Source organism: Sturnus vulgaris, chromosome Z (assembly GCF_052056855.1).
Source record: "Sturnus vulgaris isolate bStuVul1 chromosome Z, bStuVul1.hap1, whole genome shotgun sequence".
NCBI classification, from domain to species: domain Eukaryota; kingdom Metazoa; phylum Chordata; class Aves; order Passeriformes; family Sturnidae; genus Sturnus; species Sturnus vulgaris.
This window is the reverse complement of record NC_142283.1, coordinates 50,226,350-50,250,888: the sequence shown is the minus strand read 5'-3', so window position 1 is coordinate 50,250,888 and position 24,539 is coordinate 50,226,350. Positions and strand designations below refer to the sequence as shown.

The following is a 24,539-nucleotide window of genomic DNA, read 5'->3' as shown; positions in this document are numbered from 1 at the left end:
ACCCACACAAAGTCCTGCCCTACCAATCCCAGAGAGTCTTCAAGATTACGGAGTTGGCTGAAAGAAACAGCGCCAGGAACCTAAATCAAACCAAATGAATATGCAAGCCATGAAGAGGCAGGCTGCATCACTGCTTTCAACACAAAGCCTTCCTGGCATGGGCTCTGGGAGGGTTTTATTCTTGTTCTCCCCCTCACACTGCCCAGGGCCACACCTGAGAGAAGGATAGGACAATGAAAAACATTATCATCTGTTGTTTGCGCTCACTCCAATATGTGTTTCTAGTCAGTGTGCTCAGGAAGTTGCAGAATGCAGATATCTAAAAACTTTGAACTCTATTATAAAATTATAATATTAAAAATACGACCTATTAAATTTATCAATGACATCAATGACAGAAACATTGAGGCACTTTGGATTCAAGTACAAATTTGAGGCAAGGAAGTAAGCAGCTTGTTTAGTCCATTTTGACCATCCTCAGGAAGCAAGACCATTTTGTGTTTACAAATATTTGAAAGTCTCATCTACAGGTCTTTGACCATAGTGCTCTTCTACAGCATTCTTTGGCTGTATCGTGTTTTTTCACTATTATTAGTACATCAAAAAGCAGTGCATTAAAATTGTTCTGTTAACATTTAGGAATGACTAAACTCCTTTATGGGAAAACAAATTCTCAGTGAGACTGCACATTTCACTTTTGTGTTCACAGTGACAGCAAATGGATCCAGTGCCATTACATTCAAACAGGACAAGACCAGCAAAGAATGAATATCCTGTTCCCAATAAATGGAAAATATTTACTTTTTACAAATATAACAGGGAACATACAAGGGAAACTAACAGCCATATTCCTGAAGAGTTTACAAAAAAAGTTCACTAACTTACCTAGGCTTGAATTGCCTTTTGCAATAGTGATAGTCTTCTCATACATGTTTTTGACTGTATTTGGGAGTGTGGAATTTCCCTCCAAAGATACTGGGCATCTCTTTTCCATTAAAAGCAATTGATCCTAATGTAAGGGAAACAAGTTCAGATTACCAAGATAAAAATATGATTGGTCATACTGATCTCAACTACTTTTGCCTTACACAAAAGCCATGCACATAATTAAGTCAGATTCCTTATACAGACATTGGAAAAGTCAGTTCATCAAAGATCAAATGAATATCATGATTTCTGTTTTCATTCACGCAATATACCAAATCTATCACAGAGCATGATTTTAATTTAGGGACATCAAAATTAGTAGAAAGAATGGAAGTGCTTCAGATTCATACACTACAGATGTCTGACAATTTGCCAGTACTAAAGTAACAAATCTTCTAAAAAATTACAGCTCTTTTAAGCATTTCTTAATAAATCGCTGAACTGAATAAATAAGAAACACGTCACAGTGACTGTCATATAAAGGAAAATTATGTTTGCTCACTGCAGCATCATAGGTCAGTTTGCAAGCTGAACTGCACAGGCTCTCAAGAACACCATGAGTGCAAGACATTCCCACCACCCCCTTTGGCTTCCTAGGCCCGATTCCAGCTGTGCGCCTTGCACTCATGCCCCTGTGAAGGCCAACACGGGCTAAGAAAACTCCCCTGTCCTGCTCAAGGGGTACACTCTGGTCCAGCAGTATCTAATGATGCAAGGCCTGAGAAGACTTGGATATACCCTGTATTGCCAGCTTCTGAGAAAATACTATCTTGATGACATAAATTATGTCCTGTTTTGGAAAGGTCTGTATCCTAAAGTTTGATGTGAGCTAACACATCAACACATCAACAACCAAAGAAAAACACACAGCTATTGGCATGCGACAATTTCTGCAGGAAATTCTTCAGTGTAATTACAGGCTTCCTGTATGTTTTTCTTTAATTATTTTTTTTAAAAAAGGAAGGCAAATAACTTTACTTTTTCATTGTGATCAAGCTGTGTGGTAGTAGCAAGGCTTGTATTTAGTACAATTGCTGATGCCGTCTGAGATCCAGTCCATGCTGCTGTATTTTCACTTTCATTTTGGTTGATATCTGAAACCTCCAGAGTCAGAAGATCTGTTTTAGTAAAATCACTTCCAGTTTCCACGCTACTGTCCACTATAGACTTTTCATCTCTCGGTGTCTGATTCAGATTCATGTTGTACAGATTCTTCTCAGATAGACGGAAATCAGTTGCAGCATTTGGGCATTCCTCGCCAACAGACTGTTCAAAACAGGAGACAACGAACAATCACCATTCATTTGTAGTATAATTCAAAACTATATTTCATGCTAAAACCTTAAACAAAAACTAATCTCACAGAATTTAAACACACTGCTCTTAGATCAGCAAAATCAACCTCATCTGCTGCTCCCCAGAAGCAATCATTCTACTATAAAATAAACTTGATTTGTTACACAATTTCTTCTGCCTTATAATACTAGAAATCAGTAAACTAAGTTACTAACTTGAATAACTCCAGAAAGTTTTTAAAATTCAAGCATCCAGTTGTTTTTCCCAGGTGAAAGAACTTTGCAAGACTAATGTCGTTACTTTCAGCACACTTACCAAGCAAAGAGGAACTGCAAGCAGCTCAGACAATAAGAACGCATTGTTATCACCCATTTAACTGATCAGAAACATATTAAGATTTCTCTTCCTCAGAAAGAATGACAAGTAAAAACCTGGTCAAGCCTCAGCAAAAGGTGAATATGGGGGATTTGAAGTGTGACAACAATGAAATACAATAATACAATTATAAAAGCTTAACAGTTAATAATTATTGCAAAGCTACCAATTATGCCTGCATTAGTAGGACTAAGTTCTCTACATATTTGTTTAGACTTCCAGGATTCTGAGGCCCCGCCTTTGAAATGTGTCAAGCTATTTCAATAATCACAACATTCTGGAAAAGAAAAAAACTTCAAATATTCTCTACCTGACCTTTTAAAATCAGTTATTTTAAAAACATGTAGGCCATTACATTTTAAAATGATATATCGAGGACTTATAAGTTTAAGACTTAGATGCTCTCTATCAATAATAGGGCTTTTTTTCTGAAACGCAGTAAAAGAACTCAAAATCAACTACCGCTATTCTGTCTTAGTTGTTATCCACTATTAATTGTTCTACTGCTTCTCCAAAAAGCTGGGGAGACATGTTTCCCAGCATTTGGGGATATTTTGCAACATTTTGTCTCATGAGCCTTAGAACTAATTTTTGTCAACTTTCATGAAGTGCATACATGCTTGTTCTGTCCCCAGACAAGAATCAAAAAAAGCTTTACCAATAAATAAGTGGTTTAAGTAACAGCTGAGAAGATAATTGAGCAGAGCCTAAATACAACTAATCTGTATGACATAATCAATGACATAATTTCCTACCTTTTTGAGAACAGAACACGATTCTATAATCTATTTAAATTATTTTATAAGGTTTTAAATACAGGGAAATCTACTTTTAAGTCTGTTTTGTACCCATTTCTAGATCAGTGAAAACAAGCATCAAATCATACTCAACATTTATTTCATATGCCATATACACGTACTAATAATTGCATCATATACTCATTTTTATTTTTGTTTCACTTAAAGAAAAGCCAGTGTTGTGATTTATTAGGACAAACTCAATTCCAGGAATTTGTAACTATAGTAGTATGTGGTCTCACTAGAGTATCTGCATTATTTCAAGCATGTTTTTCAACACCTATTTTAAATTTGACACCAAAGTGACATTCAGAACCTACCAACTGCCCTGTAGCCAGAAAAAACTAAAATATCTCTGCATTCATCACAGCATCAAATGGTGCTATTTTAATTTTTATTGCATTTCTCTCGCTTCAAAAGTCTTAATGAATGGATAGATTTTCCCACTACATTTGCTTTTTAAATCATGAATAGGTTACTTGATAAAAACGTAATACTCACTTCATACTGGTGTACAGAGATGAACACTGAAAAGTCAAGACCATGGTACTTTAAAAGAGTATGTAAACCAAAGCTATTTTTAAATCAATGTTGAAAATAACCACTTTCTAGAGCCTCAGTGTGATAGATAGAATGTAAATCCAGTCTCTATCTCAGAAAATACTCCTAAGCATGTAAAATGCATAATCCAGTTAAGTAACAATTACAGAATTAAACAGTGCAAGCTGTCCCACTGGCACAGCAGAGATGTGCTCCTCTGTGAATTACGAGAAACCATTAGAAAATGAATCTATCTTTCTAACCAGCACCAACATATTCCAGAAACGTTAAAGGGAGGTACTGCAGCTCAGGGGCAGCGGAAAAAGCAGCAGCTACTCTATTCAAGACCATGGATTGTAAACCCAGTGGTTTTCAATTAAGACTGCTAGGAGAATAGAATTGGAAAGCTCTAGGATAGTGAAATAAATCTAAAGATTTAAAAGAAAAAAGAACACGAAAAACCATGGAAAGAAAGAAAACACAACCAGGTCATTATGGGTTTGTGACCAAGAAACAAAAGACTACTGATCTTAATATTCTTAAATAAATCTTCATTTTTTGCTTTACATAAAAATTATCAGCAGAGTTTTGATATATATGGATTTATTTTTAATTACAGCATTAATATGAAAATTTCATTCAAAACCACAGAAACATACTAATCATGAAGCATAAAAGCAAAAATCAGGATGAAAATTTACTCTTGCTTTCATACTAAAATCTAGAGCAACAGAAAAAATTTGTGTTACCACTCTTTACTATGCTCTGAATGACTATTTTATTTTTCTAGGAGACTGCTCACCATACCCTGGCTAAATCATGCTTTACCCTAGCAAAAAGCCAAGCTCTGTGCCTTCTATCTGCCTCTCCCTTTAAGAAAGACATCTGAAAGACATCAGCACTACTCTAAACAAAATTTTACCAATAGCATTTTGAACCAGGATGACACAGATTTATATCTGATAATACAGCCTACTCACAGTTAAAATCAAACTTTGCCATCAATAAAAACACCCTTGATTTTACCTTTGGAGTTGGTAATGGAAGCGAGAAGCCGTCGTTCACCTCACCGCTACAGGCACTGTCATGCAGAGCTGTTGCTGAATCCTGGAAGACGTCTCTCTCTAGAGAATACTGTGATTCAAAGGTGGACTCATCCGCTAGATCTGCCTCGCCAGAGTCCACCTAACAACAAAACCAATTCAATCAGCCAGGCTGCTGCCATCACACCACATAAGCCCCAAACACATGCACACTAGCCACTACGTACTGACACTTTTCTTCTTTTTCATTCCATGTTTTAGACTGAAATTACATTTGCACAGTACAGTAGGAAAATTTTCTGCTTCCAGTAAACCTGTATTGCTACTTCTTCACAGGTTGCAAAGAATATTTGAAGTAAAGCCAAGAGCCTGAACCAGAGTAAATTGCGGGGCTGAGGCATGCTCATAACTATTAATAGAAGTACAAAGTATTGAGAAGATTCTGCTGTACTGCTTGATGCCTGTATTTTGCTTTCTTTGGGGCTTTTCTTTTCTTTGTAATTTTCTTTTCCGAAAACTAGCACAGAAAAAAAATTAGCTTCACTTGGTGCCATATGTCAAGAATGCTCCCTTGACCCCTTGACTTAATTTCTTAGGCTTAGTTATTTTTATAATCTTTTAAAAACAATCTGGAAACTGCAGTGCTTTACAGTACATTTGTATGAAAAATTATTACTTTTTTTTTAATAGATTTTAAATTATTTTGCTTTTGACAACAAGATTACTATGGGCATTCATGTATTTCTATTTCTCTTACATGAGAAATAAAATTTAATTTAAATTTAATTAATTTTAAATTTAATAATAAAATTAATAACATTTTAATTTAAGAGAGCTTCAGACATTGATCTGGGTAGGTTTTTTGCCTTTTTTTAAAACGAAATATATTTTTTTCCATTACTCCTTATTTTGAATATTTTCTTCTAAAGAGTAAAATAAAGCCCTAATACCCCTAATTTATGGTGCGTATCATAAACTTGTATGAAGCAGATGAGTGCACCCATCTGCAGAGAAGGGATCTAACTTGTTTTTCAGCCCTGTGGTTAATCATATCATGAATCCATTACAGCAGTTGTAACAATCTGCAGTAATTCAACACATTGATTCCTTTTCAGGGTAAAAAGGATTATTTTTTAAATAATTTCAAGCCTATAGACTTAAATGCTAATCCAAACTGCTTCTTCGCTGTAACTCACTCTCAGCTCATCTTCTTGAAAATGCATATTTGTTTTACCAAAGCTATGCCCTAAAAAAAGTATTGTGAAAATTCAGGATATATCTATAAAATCTGAGTTCAGATCTGTCTATGAAAACCAGTATCTCATATGTGCACCCTCAAAACATATCTTCAGCTGGGTGACTGCACATTTAGTTTCCTATTTTGCACATTTAATTAGACAACTGACAAACGATTGACAATTTTATTATGTCATGTGTTTTCATTACTTTTTTTCACAAGTTTCTTTTAATAGGAACCACAGATGGAAACCAAATTTTTTAGATAGTTTTAATCTGATCATTTTATCACATCTTTAATTAAAGGTTATTTAGAATATAAAACTCGTGCTTCTTCTCAATGAAAGGAGCAAGACAAATACTATTACCTAACTGCTAAAGGTAACAAACTGAAGAATTAAAAACATACAGTCTTGTTTAAAGGCAAGTTAAGCCAGCTTGTCACCCGCAAATCTGAAAAAAACCAAAAAACCTGCTGGAAGCAGTAACGCAGAGATTATTACCTAGACAGGATCTATTTCAGGTTTTTGTTGAATTTTCTCTAATGAACAAAGTTCTGGTGTTTAGAAGCTACTCTCCTGCCCAAGTTCACAGAAAATGAGGGCCTAATAATTTCAACATCAGACTCAGACCAGAACAAACAACCATGAGAATACACATTTGGAATACATACATACATACATGTGTATTCTTTGTTTTTTTCTGGTTTTATGTTTTCTTTTTTTGTTGTTGCTGTTTTTTGTTGTTTGGGTGGTTTTTGTTTTGTTTTTTGGTTTTTTTTTGTTTGTTTGGTTGGGTTTTTTTTTGTTTTTTTTGTTTTTGTGGGAGGAGGCGTTGGGGGATTTTTTTCTTTTTTGTAGTGCCCTAGTTCCTGTGTCTTTTTTAATCAGAGTTCTTATTGGTAACTTCTGTGCTATGTAAGGTGCTGAATGCTCAAGTAAGCTGCATTGTTTGTACAGGTGAACACCTTTTGACCTTGTAAATCTTATAATCACTGATTGGTGCTGAAGGCTGAAGAATATTATTAGGTGGAAGTATTTGCAGCTTTTGAAGACAGACAGTGTTCCTTGTAAGGCTGGATTACTTGCAAAAAGGGAATATCATAAAATTTCCACAGTGAAGTGATGCATTACGATACACAGAAAAATAAGCACATGAACATTAATCTAAAAAAGTGAGATTTCCAAAGAACTGCTCAGTGCATGCAAGGACAAGTGGATAGCCATGCACTTCTGAAAACATCAGCAAAATACTTTTTTTTTTCTTAGCAATTAACATATCATAGGCCAGATTCACAGCTCATGCAAAAAAGCTGTAATCTCTAGATGTCAGTTTCTACAAAGTCAGAATCCACCCCACCTACAGTGGATGAGTAATGTGGAGACAGCAAACACCAAAAAATAAGCATGGACAGTGACAAGGCAACGCCTTTCACTACAAAATGCGTAGACTGAAGAGATCTGTGGTAAGTTGGGCCACTAACCAGAGCCAGCTCAGCATGGAAGAGGGCTGCATCAGCTGGCCCCTCCTCAAGTGACTGGGCAGTGTAGAAAAAGCAATCTTCCTTAGCAGAGACATAGCCCTCCTCAGGTGAAAGCTGCAGAAAGAACGAAGCTCTGAGTCGGATGAGTGGCCTGGACACAGCAGGTGCAGAGTGCATTCTGCAAGGGGGGCAGGGGGCTGTTTAGAAAGGCAAATGGATTCCAAATGCAGCAAAGAGATAATTTCAATCACAGTCACAGTATTCAGTGGGTAAAGAGACAATTTCTTTTTTCAAATTTACCTGAATTGATTCAGCTTCACACCTCATTCTGAAACCCCAAATAATGAATAAGCCCTGTCTAGGTATACCACAAAGCTCACACTAAAGTCTAGGTTCATTTTCAATTTCTGGTCTTAATAAAGATATACTAAAACTGCCACTGAACCTGCCAACAGAGAAAGAGCCTAACAGCAGAGGTCTTTATAATCTTGCTAGCCACAGAGCAATCCTGCTTGCAGGCAGGAAGACTTCTACTCTCTGTGTTTTATGATGGTATCTGTCAGCCTCTAGAGGAAAAAACATAATTCTGACTATGAACCAATAGTTTTTTCCAACATAATTTGACAGTAGGTGCATTTGTCCAGTACTGCAAAAAAAGCAGGGATTATTTGCAATGTTTAATTACTTGGCAAGCACAATACATGAAATATTGAAGTGTAAATGCTATATGTATGCAATTTTTGGGAACAGAAACAAAATCCCCATGCATTTTCTCTTTTAGAATGCCATCTTCTAGAGTATGAAGTTTTTGATTGTAATTAATATGAAGTCTCCAATTAAAAAAAATAATTTAGCAGAGTAAGTTAAAATGTACTCTTTACTATGAAAAGCAAAGTTTCTGGGAACTTAAACAACAGCCATTCCCTCCCACTCTCTCCACAAGAATGAAGAATGAAAATTTGATATCTACATCCACAAGGGTTACAAGATTATCAATTCACGAAAAGCAAAAAATGAACCCCTAAAACTGTGCTTGGGTTTACTAACATAGAGAAAGGTATCGTCCTTGTATGTATGAACTAATCCCATTCTACTGATTTGAAATTAACCCATCAGGGATGCTTGTTCACTAGTGTTCTTACTGCTACACTATCTCAGTGACCATAGGTCTTCTTAAACCTTCTTTTCCAAATACCTTATAAAATCAAACCTGAAATAACCAGTTAGATGTATACAAACTGAAGGCTATACACTATCACGTAAACAAAGTGTGCTGTTTAAATACAAAGATCGCATGGATACTTGAGAGGGACTGGAACGTTAATGCTCAATGTGTCAAACATTTGCAGAAGCAGCAGGTGTTTTGCTGACCATGCACAAAGTAACCACTCAGCTGCAGAGGGGGTGCACACCCACCACCTGAGTCTACAAGCTGGGGTTTGAGCAGGATAAGGGAAGAGCTTGGTAAAAAGCAAAGCCTGAGAGGGGGGACAGTTCTTTTTACCATGCCCACGTCCTTATACATGTGGCTCAGGTGTGAAACCCCCCTCCCCAGAGATGTACAGGGACATTCACACGAAGCCTGAAGGTTTTCATGCCTTCTTACGGTCTACAATTGGCTCAACTATGCTAACCTGAGAGGAAGCTGTAACATCTCTTAGGTGTCATAAACCATCAAGGACAGAAATGCCTCATGATCTGTGGTGCTACATGAGACAGTGTAAAACTCTCCACCACAGGGGAGGTACTTGCTCATTCTCATCTAGTCTGAGTGTTTATTAACTCACTGAACTTTGTGTTTCATAGGTTTCTCCCACCCCAGGTGGACCAAGACTGTGGCCAGCGATTTGAAGGGGCATTGCAATTGCAACATTCAAGTCTTGTCACTGGATCCATGGGTGGTTACTACATACCTTTCTACCCTTAACCTTTCTTTTTCTTTCTTTCCCCATGTACATTTTCTGAAGTGTCATTTTATGCTTTTATATTGTTGCATTTCTAACCAAAATGCCTACATTTTAAAATCTGCTAAGTATTACTCTACCTTCCTGTTCTAAAGTTTGCAAGTAAAATTTATTATTTAATCTCTTGAAAGTTTCGTTGTTTCTCTCACACACCACTCAGAATAAATCAAACAATCTCCCCGAGAATAACAAGTGTAACAATACTATACCTTGAAAATCAAAGGAATTGGTAAATTCCATGCAAAACAAATAAAAACAACTTGTGTCACCATCTCACACATTCAGAGAACTATGAAAAGTGTAACAGTGTACAACATTATGCCTGGCAACTTTCAGCCCTGAAAGACTCTGCTAGTTGCAAGGTGCTTTCCTGTTTTCTCAGCTGCAAGACAGATGTGCTGGGTCCTGCAATCACTGCACCAGTCATATACTACCCAGGCCATTCCTACATGTAAAGCAATAGTTAGGCTACCCAGTTGTACCCCAAAAAACACAAAATGCATGGAGAAGTCAAGATCAGCATGTATCAGCTTCAATGATATAAGAAGTACAGATGAATTCCCAAATCCTTACAGGCAATGGTTTGGCAACTCCTATTTTAACTGTTCCTGTTGGGGCTCCTTTCAGTGCTTGCACTGCTTCCTCCAGGCTGCCATTTTCCAAGTTGATATCGTTGACAAACATAAGCCGATCTCCAGGAAGAAGTCTGCCATCTTGCTCAGCCACACCCCCAGGAACTAATGAGCGAATCACAATTACAGTGTTTGCTGGATCAACAGGATCCTAATTAAATAAAGGGAATAAAAAGATTTAAATTTTTTAGTCTTTTATATCTCAACAGGAGAATTTTTATTCATGAGCTTTTATTAACCAGTTGCATTATTAAGAAGTATTGCTCTCCTCTAGCTGAACCTCTGGTAGGAGCAAACCATCCTGTCTGTGCTGTCCATACATTTAGACCTCCACTTATTTTTAATTCTTAAATGTGAAAATTATTACTCCTTTCTAGGTGATGGAACATCACGTTATCTCCAACATAAAATACTAGTAAATTGCACAGTGTTATCCATACACATCAGAAATTCATATACTTCCGACTGCAACAACAGTGTTGCAAACTCCATCCTCCCTTTCACACTCAGTTTGAAGACATAGGTGGGCAATGTAGGTTGGGGCAAATGTAACACATGCACTCTAGTGGAACAGATGATTTATTTTCAATAACTGTCTTATACTTCATGATCTTGCTCAACTGAGAAAGCAGTTTTCAAGAGGCAAGGTCTTGTGCATGCCTAGTTAAATACTTACATGAGAGAGGAACATACCAATATAGGACTCTACTCAACAAGACAAAACAAAGTGATGTTTGCTTTTGAGAAAAAACTGCTTTTAAGTGACCATCCTCCAATATATTGATTTTGATAAAAAAAGCTAGCATCAAATACTAGTAGTGGGAACATGTAATTCTGCTGTAACAACTATCACACATGCAAAATATTTGTGTGATTCTTGCAGAACTACATTCACAAGGAACATGAGTGCATGAACAGAAAAAAAAAATCCAAAAATGTTATCAGGTAACAGCTTTACTGACAGCAAAAGCAGAGAAAAGCAAACATCTACAAACCAGCATGCGACTGCAACAAGCTCCCATGTCAAGATGTACAGCTGAAAGGATGGGCACCATCAAAGCAACATGAAAAAGCCACAGGAATAGGGAGACTGCTGAAAGCTGGAATGGGAGAGAGGTGTGGAAGGAGAGAGGGATGGAGGGAGCAAAGGAAGGAAGGAAGGAAGGAAGGAAGGACACCAAAAAGACCCTTAACCCTTGATGACAGCTACTGCAGTAAAAAGAACGCCATGGAGCAATAAAACACTTCTCATATCACAGTATAACTAGCAGAGCTGCAAATAGCGCTTGAGCCTGAGCATTGACATCTTCTTCACTATTTTAACAACAAATATTTACACTGTCACTTTAAATGGCACTGCATTACATGAAAAAAAAGAAACAAGCCTCTCTAGTGTATGTGACAATTTTCCTTACAGTTAGAAATTATGTAGACCTTTCTACAGGCCTGCCATTGTATAAAACATGAGGAATGTATTAATACGAGCATAATTCTCCTCAAGTTTAGTCACTGTTCATTGAAAATGAATTGAAAAATTGATGGAAACAGTAAAATACGAATATAAATCTCTCTGTAAAATTACTGTTCACAGTTTAAAAGAAAGCAGAACTTCAGTGACTGCGTGAAATTTTTTTACTGCATATCAAAGGAGAGAACATATGACAATACACAAATATAATAACATCAACAAAAGCTTCAGAAAGTTTCAGAAAGCTGACTAAAGGTGTAAGGCTAACTCATATTTGAAAAATATATTAACCAACTTAAGGCACTTCCCACAAGCCTTTAGTACTATTATCCATAAATAAAATTCAGTCACTAATCACATATGCAGCCATCATTTGTGTTAATGCTCAGAAGAGACTGAAGTGGAAATATGTTCTACTGTCTGCTGACATGGACTTCAAACACTCAGGCTCATCTGTGATGTCTCACTGCAGAACATCATGAGCAACGCTTTAACGATGAGTCAGTGCTTCATAAAAGACACCTGACTGTGCCTTTATCCTTCACATTATTACACTGCACTGCTGTTCACCTTATCAGTGTGCAAATGCAAAATCTAAGCCATAGCTTAATTGTAAGGAGTGCCCTGGGACATAATTTTCACCTGGAAGTTATCTCCAGATGTAAATGTATATACTCCTATGGACAAGATCCATCAGAAACCTGGGAAGAGACCTGATCCCCACAGCAGCACAAAACAGCTCAGCAAAAGCCTACATTGACCTCAGGGAGAAATTACTCGATGTTAAATTAAAAATTATTCACTGGAAAACTGGGAACGGGAGTAATATTTCTTCTGGCATCCTGACCAAGTGAAGGCAAGAGAGAGGCATTGAGCTGTTCACTGGGACACACAAAAAACACAGTTTAGATATCCAGGAATTCTGAACTCTAACACAAAATGAATAGGGATGTTTAAGTATGTCCCCGACAGACAGAAGCTAAGCAAGGGATTTCAGGATTGCAGTTCTGGATTTTAGTAAATCCTGCTTTAAGCACTTAAGTCCTTTATTGGATCTTGCTCTAAACACCTCACTGCAGGTGCAAAATACATGCCTAAATATGCTGGCTACATCATTCACTGTCCCACGGTCAGTGAAGACAGCTTTCTGGAAACCCTAGTATATAATGGATTATCTGTTTTTCTGAACCAGTATTACAATCATCATTAGAAGCTGTAGTCTTAATACAATGAGAGGAATATATAATATAATTACTGGAATGCCTACCAGCAGTGATTAGTTCTACTCTACTGCTTTGTTTCAATTAATGTTTACCCTTAAAATATATAGAACATACTGCAAGATCCAAACAATACAAAATATTTTGTCCTCCGTCCAAAGAAGTGCAGAAGTTACCTGATAGTCCAATATGCTAAATCCAAGCCCCATACTCCCTTTCTCCAGCTCAATGTGCTGTACTTCTGTTTCCCACATTGCCAGAGATGAGCTTTGTACCTCTTCCATACTCTGACCCTCATCAGCTGTTTCCAAAGTTGTTCCCTCTGTGTCTGAGGAGCCAATGAATCCAAGTTCTATGTGACCCTGAGAAGAACAGTAAATATTCACTAATAAAATGTAAACACGTGAGAATCTTTAGAGACAAAACCCTGATTACAAAAAAACAAGATAAAACCTAAGTGATACATCTCTAAACATGACATATCTCTAAACACAGAAGAAGTGCAAGCACTCAGAAGATTTAACAAACTCTGATAAACCCAGCACAAAACTCAAATATCCTTTATAGCTAAGCTGCAAGTATTTTAAACCAGTCACTAGAAAAATATTTACAAAATGGAATTTCTGCCAAAAGGAAATCTTCAAAAAACTTTATTAGTATATATATTCAAATATACAGGAAATATATGCTATTAAATAGTATGTCTAAAATATGCCTTCATTAAACTTAATCATACTGACAGCAGCCAGAATATTTAATAAAAGTAAAAACAAACAAATATGTACCTATACAGACTGTTCTTCAGTCTCTTCTTCCCTTGGTTTCATAGAGAAGTTTCTAAACTATAAGCTGAATTTGATGCCTGGCTCAGAAGTCAGAGTTAACTGTTTCTCTTTTCATACAAATGCTATTTCTTTGTATACTGCACCCTAGGCCATTCCTACAGTGTTTAGCCCACCAGATTGCCCAGAGCTGTTCACTTACCAACGACAGACATTGTCAGTCAAGGAATGTAAACACAGTTATGCACAATGCAAACCCAGAAAACAAAGTTCAAAACTAGATTAAATACATTCAGATTCTAAAGAACCCACAGTTCAATTTGCTATAGTCATATATGTCACCTACAGAACAAGAAGTACAGTACTTAGAGAGATAGCCATACATCCTAGAAAATTTTTGCCTATGACCAGCCAGGATTCATATCTTCTGGCAGCCTAAAAAATAGCCAATAAGCATTATTTGCTGTTTCCTATTTGTCTGGCTCCAACTCCAAAAATATTAAAATATATTTCTAATCATATAGAAAAACTTCATCTGGCTTTTTTTTTTTCAAGGAAACTGTCATTTTCAGTGACTGTTTAAAAACAAAATACCTTTTCTGTGAGCTGAACGTCAGATAGGCTTAGACTCTCCAGTATTTCTGGTTGAGTGACAGGTGGAGCTACTGGACGACAGCACACCATTGTCACCTTAATAGGCAGCTCTTTCAAGATACTGACCACATCCTTGTGGTTTTCTCCAAGCAGAGAGATCTCATTCACCTCAATAAATAAAGAATGGGATTAGAACTACAGAGTATTTTAACCACGACAACAAAAATGAGTTAAAAAACCCCAAGCAAACCCCAACTCACTAATCACCTCATTAAAAAAAGAAGTAAAATAAACACAACAAAAATCCCCATGCTAATAGACACTTTCAACCTTCAATTCAACTCAATTTGGTGCTCAGCACCAAGGTACATATTGAATTGAATGTATAGTCTTTTAAATTGCATGACACCACCCTAAAAACACTACCTACAATGTAGCTTCATGTCTCTTGCATTCAGGTAAGCCAAATTCACATCTTAAGTCTAAGAAAATAACTTAGAAAAGTAATTAGGTGTTTAGTCTCTTCACTGAAACGGGATAGTCCTATCCAATCTTAATGTTTTTGCTACATAGTCTTTTTTGATGACTGTCTTGGTTTCAGCTGGGATAGGGTTAATTTATTCTCAGTAGCTATACAGTGCTCTGTTTTGGATTCAGTACAAGAATAACTTTGATAACACAAAGTTTTACTTGCTGCTAAGTTGCATCAAGGACTTTTGGATGTCTTATGCTCTGCCAGTGAGGAGGTACAAAAAATAAAGAAAAGCTATGAGGGCTAAGGGACAGCTGGGGTAAGTGACCCAAATTGGCCAAAGGCATATTCCACACCGTAGACCATCATGCCCCCAGTATATAAACTGGGGAGTTAACTGGAAGGTGCCCTGATCAGGGCTCAGGAACAAGGTCTGGCATTGGTCATCAGGTGGTGAACACTTCCAGTGTTCATTCCAGTGTTCCAGTACATCATTTGAGGGGATTTTTCCCCTTTTACTATGATGATGATTATTGTTATTATACTTTAAATTGTTTCAATATTAAACTGCCATTATCACAATTTACACGGTTTTATTTTTGATTCTCCTCCTCATCCCATCAGGCTGGGAGTGAGTGAGGTAGGTAAAGCAAGCAGCTGCATAGTGCTTACTTGCCAGCTGAGCTTACACCACGACAGAGAGACATTGGACTATATTGAAAAATCTGAGAAATGTATGCAAGCATATGTACTCATATAAATACATGTAAGTACCTATACATAAGTACATATGAAGCGACTACTCAGCCACTAACTGGTTGAGTACATTATTCCCATGGCCAAAACCTATGAGAAGAAACTCATACTGCTCAAAAACCTTACTGCATGCAGACTAAGATAAAGTAGTACTTTATCTTACTTCCAGCAGCTCATCTCCACTGAACAGCTTGCCGCTTCGTCCAACTGGCCCTTCAGGTAAGATAGATCTGATGAAATGATGACCCACTGTAGCTTCAAGGCTTATCCCTAACCCACTACTTTCACTAAATTTGTTAACCACAGCCACCTAAAATAAGATGAAGAAATGGTTACAGTTGTCATATTTACAGCCAGATGTGCTACTTTCCGTTTCAATTCACATGCAGCGAGGTCAAAATCACTTCCAGAAGTGAGAAAACAGAAGTACTATCATGTGTAATGAGAACAGTCAGGTAAAAACTGACTCGTTGATCAGTTATTGGCGTTGATCACACCACTTTGCAATAAATGGGAACTGCTTATGACAACAATGTATTTAATAATACTTACTTCTACATTTATGACATGCGATTTTGCACTATGTCCTAAACTGAGATGCTACTTTTCTTCTGTATCTACAGTATATGTCCTATGCAATATTTACATCATTACGTCAAATCATTTCTTCAGTACGCAGAATGAGAATTAAGTTTCAAGTTCTAGCTAACTGAAGGGAGCTTTAAAATTCATATTAAATATAATTTTTTCTCTAATACACATTTATCATCCTGAAGCCAAAAAATTGGTGAAACAATCGTCATGGGCACAGTATCTAAAAATTGTGTTATGGTTTTGATAAAATACAGAAAAATACATATCTACATTCAAAGTCTATAATTAAAATACCCTCAACATACTAAGAAGCATATGTGTAATTTTCATACATGAAGGAACAAATACAATACAAATATATTTCTATCCATACGCTGTCAACAGAATAGACACACAGATGAAATAGAGGCATATTTACCAACAGTAAACATAATTTACCTACCACTATTTCATAATTCGAACCCATAATCCTCTGCCATTTTATCTTTGCAGCTGCTTCTTCTGTATTAGTTAGCTGGAAATCTAAAATTTATATTTAAGATTATTGTGACAAAGAATTAAAAAAACCTAGTCAATTCCTACAACTGATAAAGTGTATGGAATACGCACAATGACACAATCATTCCCATCATGTCAGCACTCTCCTAAAAATTACTAAAAACTTGGCATGTTTAGTCTCACCAAGCTTGGGTTTACCAGAGCAAAAACTCACAAAGCAGTATTAAGACTCCAACCATGCAAAACTAACTGCATATTTTGAAAGACATGAAGTTCAGTCAAATAGTTTGGGGTATGTGGCTGGAAAGAAAGAAAACATACTAGCCTCAGAAATGAGTAAATTATTTTGCAATTTTTCAAGATAATAGCACAAAGGAAATGAAAAGGCTGCATTCACGATATATGTTAAATCAGACTACACGTGGGCTGATCAGACTGATTCAGGGGGATGGCTAAAATTCTTAAAAATGTAAACTGTTCACTGATATTTTTGGACAGACCCTGCCTTTTACAGAGAATATCCAAAAAACACAATCTGGAGATTTTTTTTTTTTTACTTTTAAAACCATGAGCAGAACTGTGAAAGGCTTTTCTGAAACTGTAAGCCCTAGAGGTCAGTAACAGATTGCAAGAAGTCCAAGCTCTTTGCTTTTTTTTCCCTAGACTCACATATATGCTGACAATCAATGAGATAAAATTTTAATAGCTAAAGAACCACAACAAACTTGGAAAGGAAGGAAGGGGGAGAAGTGTACTGATACAGCAACATGCTAGGTAATAAAGTGTGGCAAATCTTAATTTGACTGAAAGTTTATTTGCAGCTTTGAAAAACAGAGAAATGCTTTCTTCCTGCTCATTTTCCCCTCATTCATTTGTCAGAAACCAATAAAAAGCAGAATTTAGATACAAGAGCAGCCAACAAACACAGCAGGTTTAACAGGATCCTATATATATTCAAGGTCCATGGTCTAGGCTGTGTCTACCGTAAGTATCAAAATAAACTCTTCAGATCTGAATGCTCATCACAAAGGCAAAGACAAGAAACTTCATTACAAAGTTATCAAATTCCACTAATTTCAGTAAGAATAAAACATGACTAAGAGCCTAGGACAGGGTTTTAAGTCTAATCATGGCTCAGAGACATTACTAAATATAAAGTCAGATGTTGCATGGCATTCAAATATGACAATACCTTCCCCAAAGCCAAGACCCAGCAGTATCTGAAGGAAAGACATTAAAAAGAAATTCCTTCATCTATCCAAGAAAATCAGAAAGCATGAGTTATGAAAAGATACATATTGCAGAAATTTCAGTTCCCCTTTTTCCTCTGGAAGCAAAATGTTACCTCTGAACAAAAATGTTACCTATCAAGTTATGCCTGAATCTGAAAAGTGCATCATCACACAAGACTTCTGAAATGCCAAACAGTGTTCTAGGAGATCAAGCAGGAAAAAAATACCCAGTACAAAATAGGAATTTTGACAAAGAGTATGGGAAAATTTGGAGAATATCAGTGCACCAGAACTGATTGAATTTCAGACATTATCAGAGAATACTAAATGAAATAAATGTAAGCTCAAGAATTTGCAAAAAGGAAATTTATCAGATGTAGAAATCTTGGAACTGTACCTGGGCAGTTGCAGACAACCAGAAAGATAATGAGGAATGGGAAGAAATTATTTTTTCTAGACTATACTAAAAACAGTAGACATGCAAAGCTAGACGAGGAGAGGGTTGAGCAAGTAGCCCAAGTAGACTGCTTCATGTGATATCTTCAGCATATAATTATTTTTAGATACATACAGTAGTCTGCTCCTACAACACTAATGATTAAGCGTACATGAGTATATATATGACTACTTTGACTTTCTAGTTCTGCCTCAGCTACAGAGCTCACAGAAGATGGAAAGACATACAAAACACCTGATCTTTGTGTAAGCATACAGAAGTGCATTTTCACGTAAAAAAATATTAAGTCTTGAGAACCTGTTTCCTGTTGTTTCATGTCATCTCCAATATTTACCACTCTGGCACTGCATGGCAGTGATGGGGATTCCTGTTCTGTTTCACTGTTATCTGAAAAAAAGAAGAAACCTTTTCAGCTGTTTAGCTATTTCATATGTCGTAATACTTATCAAGCTCACAGGAGTGCTCTGGGACACCAACTCTCTCCTTCACTGGACTTCAGAGTACCCAGATTTGGCAAATGAAATGTGGCACAGGTGGCCCAGAAGAAACATCACATTTCAAACACGTTGTCTACCGTAAATGCTTTGCCTTCTCCAGTGAGTTTTCAATGAAAAAAAAACCAACAAAAAAACCAGCACAACTATCAGTACCTGCATTTATATGAAAATACACCTAAATATAACATTCTTTAGCATTCTTGTATGAATTTTATTTTTTCTTTGTGCAATTCAAAACACTGATGCTGGAAACAAAAATACTTCAGCCTTGAAGACCTCGCACACTCTTCGTACGTAAAAAACCTCTCCTATCACCATGTTCTATTATGTATTTAGCTGCCTATCAGATGTCTTGAACACCTGCTGGCTGGAGAAATAGCATTCCAACATTTGGTCTTTTACTTCTTGTAAAAGGCAGGAGTGAGAGGATGACATACAGGTAACATCCTACTGGCTCTGAAAATCTTGTGTGAGATGGGGATTAGGCCTCCGTTGATTACTTGTGACATACTTGTGACATACTTTCACTGACATCAAATTATAACATAAGCAGCTGTCTTGTGGTTCCAGGCCCTGTGCAGATATCTTGCATTCAAACACACTGATTTTCAAGATGTGACACATATACTTAAATATGCGTAGAGTAAGTAAGATAAAGCTACACTAATCTCATGCCATCAGCAGCAAAATTATTACTGGTCTCTTTACATATGCATCATCAATACCCAATCAGCCCCTAAATACAGGCTACTTCTCTCATACCTGTAGCTTGTAAAAAGCAAGAGTAAAAGAGGATGAGACTGATTACGGTCATCAATGAGGGTCTTTCTCTGATTGCTTTTGAATGCAGCTCTCACTCTTGAGCATGAATAAAACATCTGCTGCCTTTTTATCATTCAAACATTTGCAGGATCAAAGTCTTGGAGCAATTCAGCCAGAAGCACAATGTAAGGAAGAACTTTCAACACTCAACTTGAAAATGTAGCAAGTAACTTCACTGTGTCTAAAAGATTAGTCAAACCATAGTAGACAAAATTCCACCCTCATGTACAGCAGCTCTGCCATCTGTAAAAGCCACTCAGAATGAATCTGGTCCATTTTATTTACAGTTTGCAATTGAGAAGAAAAATGTTTCAACCCACCTTTACAGCAAAGTCAGTATTAATTACCTTTGGCTGTGGTACTATCCATCGCTTGGAATAATAAGTCCTTCTCAACAGGAGCACTGAAGTCCTCCTGGGGTGGAATACGATTTTCCTGCTTAAGACCTCTTCTAATCAAAGTGAGCTGAACTGTTTGTCCTGTGTGCCGCAAAACGTCAACTGCTTGCTGGTTAGTAAAACCCTGAAGATTTGTTCCATCCACCTGCAGGATTAAGCAGCCTTTCAGTTCACCCAGGGGAGAAAACGTTTAGGGCAAAACAATGCAGTGAGCTCTCAGCATCTGTTAGCCTAAGCAAAAAAAAAGTGGAGGGGCAAGAACAAAACCTATACAAGTTAATGTAATTGGATATGCTAAGCACTCCCACTGGAGTACCCCAGAGCTAGGTGACACCACAGCAAAGAGGGGAGGAGTGACCACCATGGTGTGGCCAGGCAGATCCGCTCTGCAACATGGGAGAGGATACAGCATGTGCTGTGCAGGGCACGTTTTGCAGCCTGTCCACTCAACCACTTCTCCTACCTCCAAGGAGAAAATACTGGGTGAATAAAGCAACACACCATGGCTAGGAGTTCTGGAGAGAGAAGACTAAGGAGACACACACTGATTCACTGTGGTAGAAAGGTCTACAGAGTGCAGCCATTCTAAGGTCAAGTACCGAGAAGTCTACTAATGAACATCATGAAGTCCAATTTCCAAACAGAATACTGTCACAACCAGCCAGATATTATCACTGGTTCATCATTTGAATAGTTTAAATGATAAAATTTTGGTCATCTCTGTCTGAAACTATTTGATTATCTCATTAACTCAGATTTCTTTCCGAAATTCTAAACTTCAGCACTTCTCAATTCTTTCCCGTTATCCCTACCTAGCACCCACCACATTTTATTCTTCTTCTCCCTGCAAACTCCATAATATCCTATTATTTCTACATCTACCCCACAGCGCCTTAAATTTCTCAAATACTTCTTACAATATTATGCTCTTTGACTCCTGTATTTGTTTCTGTCAACCTACACAACACACATCATTATTTTAAGTCCTCTTAAATGAAGAATGAATCCCCTGGACCCTTAGTCATTTGTTGTCCTTCTCTGCAATTCTTCTAAATCTAAAGTAACTAAAAATCAGGCAGGATTATTTAATTTTTCCTGCACGCGTAAATAAACCATATTTTAAAAATGGTTTTTATTGTTCTGTGTCTGAGGTCACTCAAATTAAGAAATATAAGTTACATGCAGGTCGCATAATCAGAAAGCATGCGATGAAATACTCTGTTAGAAAAGCATTCAGGACTGCAACACTGATCGTAAGTATTTTATACAAGAACTACATGAGCATTTCTTTGCAATATAAAGAAGCAGAGTCTTGTAGACAAGAAATCCCACTTCTTCCTGTGTTTACTTACAACTATAATTTGATCTCCCACATGGATTCTGCCATCATGTTCAACAGCACTGCCTTTTGTAATACTTTTCACAAAGATACCAGAAGGTTCTGGGATGAAAAAACAGGGAAAATTAAGTTAACTAATTTATTAAGAAACAATTTAAATAATGCAACTAAAGGCACCAGTCAAAGCAGGGGAAAAAAAAAAAAGAAAACACTATCTCTAAGTAAGATAGAAAGAAAGCAATGGTTTGAGAAAAAAATATATATATTATTATTGTCTTAAAGAATGAGTCAGATTAATGACTGTTTGCACTGGATCAGATTTTATTCAAAACCTTAGAACACCAAATTGACAATTCTTGATGCAAAACAAGAAATAATCTAACTTACTTTAATCTAAATGTGGAAACCAACATAGACAAAAAACGTATCTCGGACTTTTGCCAGATTTGAACAGAAAATTCAGCTTGAGTACACTAATCTAGTAATTTCTGAATTTTCTACTTAATAACAGCTTAAGAAAATGCATGTTTGGATTGCCAGATTAAGAATATTATAAGGAAACAGGACTACAACTTAGATTTGAACTAGTTTTTACTTTCAGTTATCACTACTAGATAAAAAGGTCACAAAGTTTTAAAAGCCTCAACAAAACTACAAAATTAAACAAAAGAAACCCCATGAAAACAGAAACATTTTCGTTTACTAACTCGTTACTACTTTTGAATCAGAAGGAAATTCTGATTAATTTCTGATTTTCAATCAGAAAAAATTCTTGATGTGCTTTTAGCATTATACACATTGTTTAAAAATTAATAACAATCTCAGAAAACTACTCAGAATGCTATTGTGCTGCCTGGTAAGAAGGCTACTTCTAGCAAAAAGGGCTCAACCTATTCTACCATTGATTTTCAAAAACACATAAGCACAAGTTTAGCCAAAAGTGAAGATAAAAACTGATTTTAAAATACCAAGGTGTGATTTTATAATAGTATCGACTACTTTTATTCTGAACATCCTTTTTACAGAAGGAAAACAATTCTTTTTCCTTTACAAATTTCAAATAGATTTTAGATGGTTAATGGTTCTTTTAAGAGAAGCTATACCAAAATTAAGTCTCTGATGCACATATAATATAGTATGCAACAGACTGTATAATAAAGTGCAGGAATCAACAATTACCTGATATCTTGTCTCCAATGTAACCAGCAATTGTTATTCCTAAACCTTGGTTGTTTTTAGTGAGTTCAACATTGAATTTTTCCCCATCTTCACAGCTATCAATAGAAGCATCATCCTAAAAAGAAAAGTGGGATGAGAAAGGAAGCTTTTTTTCTTTAAAGATTCACCACATTCTTTAATGTCAGTAACACATAAAATTAGATATAAACACAAAAAAACGAATTAGGAAATTTGCGTCTGTTCTTATTTGCAGTTCATCAGAGAAGCAAGAAATAGGTAGCATTCCTCATGGTAAAGCAATGCAGAGCAGGTCATGTCCTCCTCACCCCACCATTCTGGGACATATATTACCTTTAACCTAGCAAATAATTTTTTAATGACTAAAATAACTGGTGAAATTTGTACAAATTGAATAATTAATTTCTTGTACAGTAAGTTACATACATATGTATATGAATATGCAGCTTGCTGCCTTTCTGGCAGAAAGGCCATTCTCCTCGGAACTAGCTTTAGACTGCTGTGTTACTAAAAAGACAAAAAATCTCCAAATAGTATTTTGTATTCTATTTCTCCAAATTTCTGTTCATTAACTATAGGTATCTTTTTAAAACTTGTAAGTTAAAAATATGCTAAAAGCTATCACTAGTCAGGCAATTTCATCTCTTGCTTTTGAAAGGCTCAAAAAATTTTGGTTTAGCACATAGCAATTATATTTCTAGCTGGCTAAATAATTATAATCTTCATTAATACCTGCTATAACTCTGAATTTCAATAACAACGGATTCTGGGGCTATTTAATTACTTGTTAATGAAAGTGGAATATATATTAAAATCCTATTTTAACAATGGGGGTTTGTATTAAAAGTTTTTATTCTGTTCCTTCTGCATGCCAAATAGCAGCTCATTTTTTTCTTTAAGTGACAATATGGCAACCAGGCAGATACTAACTAAACCCAGTTTGACTAGGTAAGTATGCACCATAAAAGACTTCAGGAGAGCTATGATGCTGCTTGCCAAAAAGGAATCTGACTTGAGCTCTTTATCCAAGCAACTTCACAAGAAACCAAATTAAACACAAGAAAAATAATTTTCTAATGCATTAATCATCCCCCTGATTGAAAATAAAGGATTCTTTTGGCCACAGGTAATGCCACTAAAAAAAGATCCAATTCCGATAGTCTCAGGAATTTTTACAAGACAGACATCTGCAGGTAATATGGCAAGAAGTGCCCATTTTGCAAAGCCATTCTGATCTCAATAATACTTTTAAGAGCATCATTAAGACTCTACCCACACCATATCTGATAGGAAAAAACTAAAAAAATCAAGCTGTTTGAATCATCAAACTCACTCCAGACCCAAATCAGCGAGTTTTGCATGACTGTTAACAGGGTGTCCCTTTTGTGTAGGCAGGAGCAGTTTAAAAATAGCCTGCCTCCTGCCAGGAGAGAAGTACCAGGAAAGAGGTATTGAAACATAAGGAAATTAGGCAGGTTGCAAGTCATGATAATATTTACAGCATTTTTTAAGCAGCTGACAGTTGTACAGGAGTAACAATACAAAGTACAATCATCAGCAGGGGAGTAAGGGTAGCAGCTGGCTTACTTTTTTTAGAAAACATCTAGCAAATAAACAATGACAGATGATGTAGGAAAGGATTGGCATCTGTCTGCTGGTTAGGACAGGGAGAAAATTTCTGATGAACAGATTAAATTATATGGAAAGAATAAGGGCAGGCAGAAAAAGAAATGCTAAAGAGTCAACTAGTTCTGTCCTGAAGACTGTATTGCTTCAGTTGTCCCAGTGTAATAACAAATCCTTACAAGCAACCCAGAACAAATTGTTAATCAGATTATATTTAGGGAAGTCCTAAGCCTTAATCCCAGAAGTTTTCAAGACTACCATTCCTTGCACTGTGGACTCATTACCTTTCAATTC

At 36.4% G+C, this 24,539-nt stretch overlaps 1 protein-coding gene across 13 annotated transcripts in view; it reads right to left on the bottom strand.

The window, feature by feature from the left end:
* The window catches only part of MPDZ (multiple PDZ domain crumbs cell polarity complex component), an 82,972-nt gene that overhangs the window by 42,423 nt on the left and 16,010 nt on the right, over positions 1–24,539 (bottom strand). For 12 of the 13 annotated variants that reach the window (XM_088157333.1, XM_088157334.1, XM_088157335.1 and 9 more), the window contains 13 exons: positions 22,602–22,716; positions 21,436–21,524; positions 20,033–20,228; positions 18,664–18,753; positions 16,622–16,701; positions 15,749–15,895; positions 14,358–14,525; positions 13,158–13,343; positions 10,235–10,444; positions 7,698–7,811; positions 4,962–5,120; positions 1,906–2,193; positions 886–1,009 (listed from right to left, as the gene is read on the bottom strand). In XM_088157333.1, the coding sequence (XP_088013459.1) occupies positions 886–1,009; positions 1,906–2,193; positions 4,962–5,120; positions 7,698–7,811; positions 10,235–10,444; positions 13,158–13,343; positions 14,358–14,525; positions 15,749–15,895; positions 16,622–16,701; positions 18,664–18,753; positions 20,033–20,228; positions 21,436–21,524; positions 22,602–22,716 (1,966 nt within the window). The remainder of the gene's footprint in view (positions 1–885; positions 1,010–1,905; positions 2,194–4,961; positions 5,121–7,697; positions 7,812–10,234; positions 10,445–13,157; positions 13,344–14,357; positions 14,526–15,748; positions 15,896–16,621; positions 16,702–18,663; positions 18,754–20,032; positions 20,229–21,435; positions 21,525–22,601; positions 22,717–24,539) is intronic. The other variant, XM_088157338.1, reaches the window with a different exon arrangement.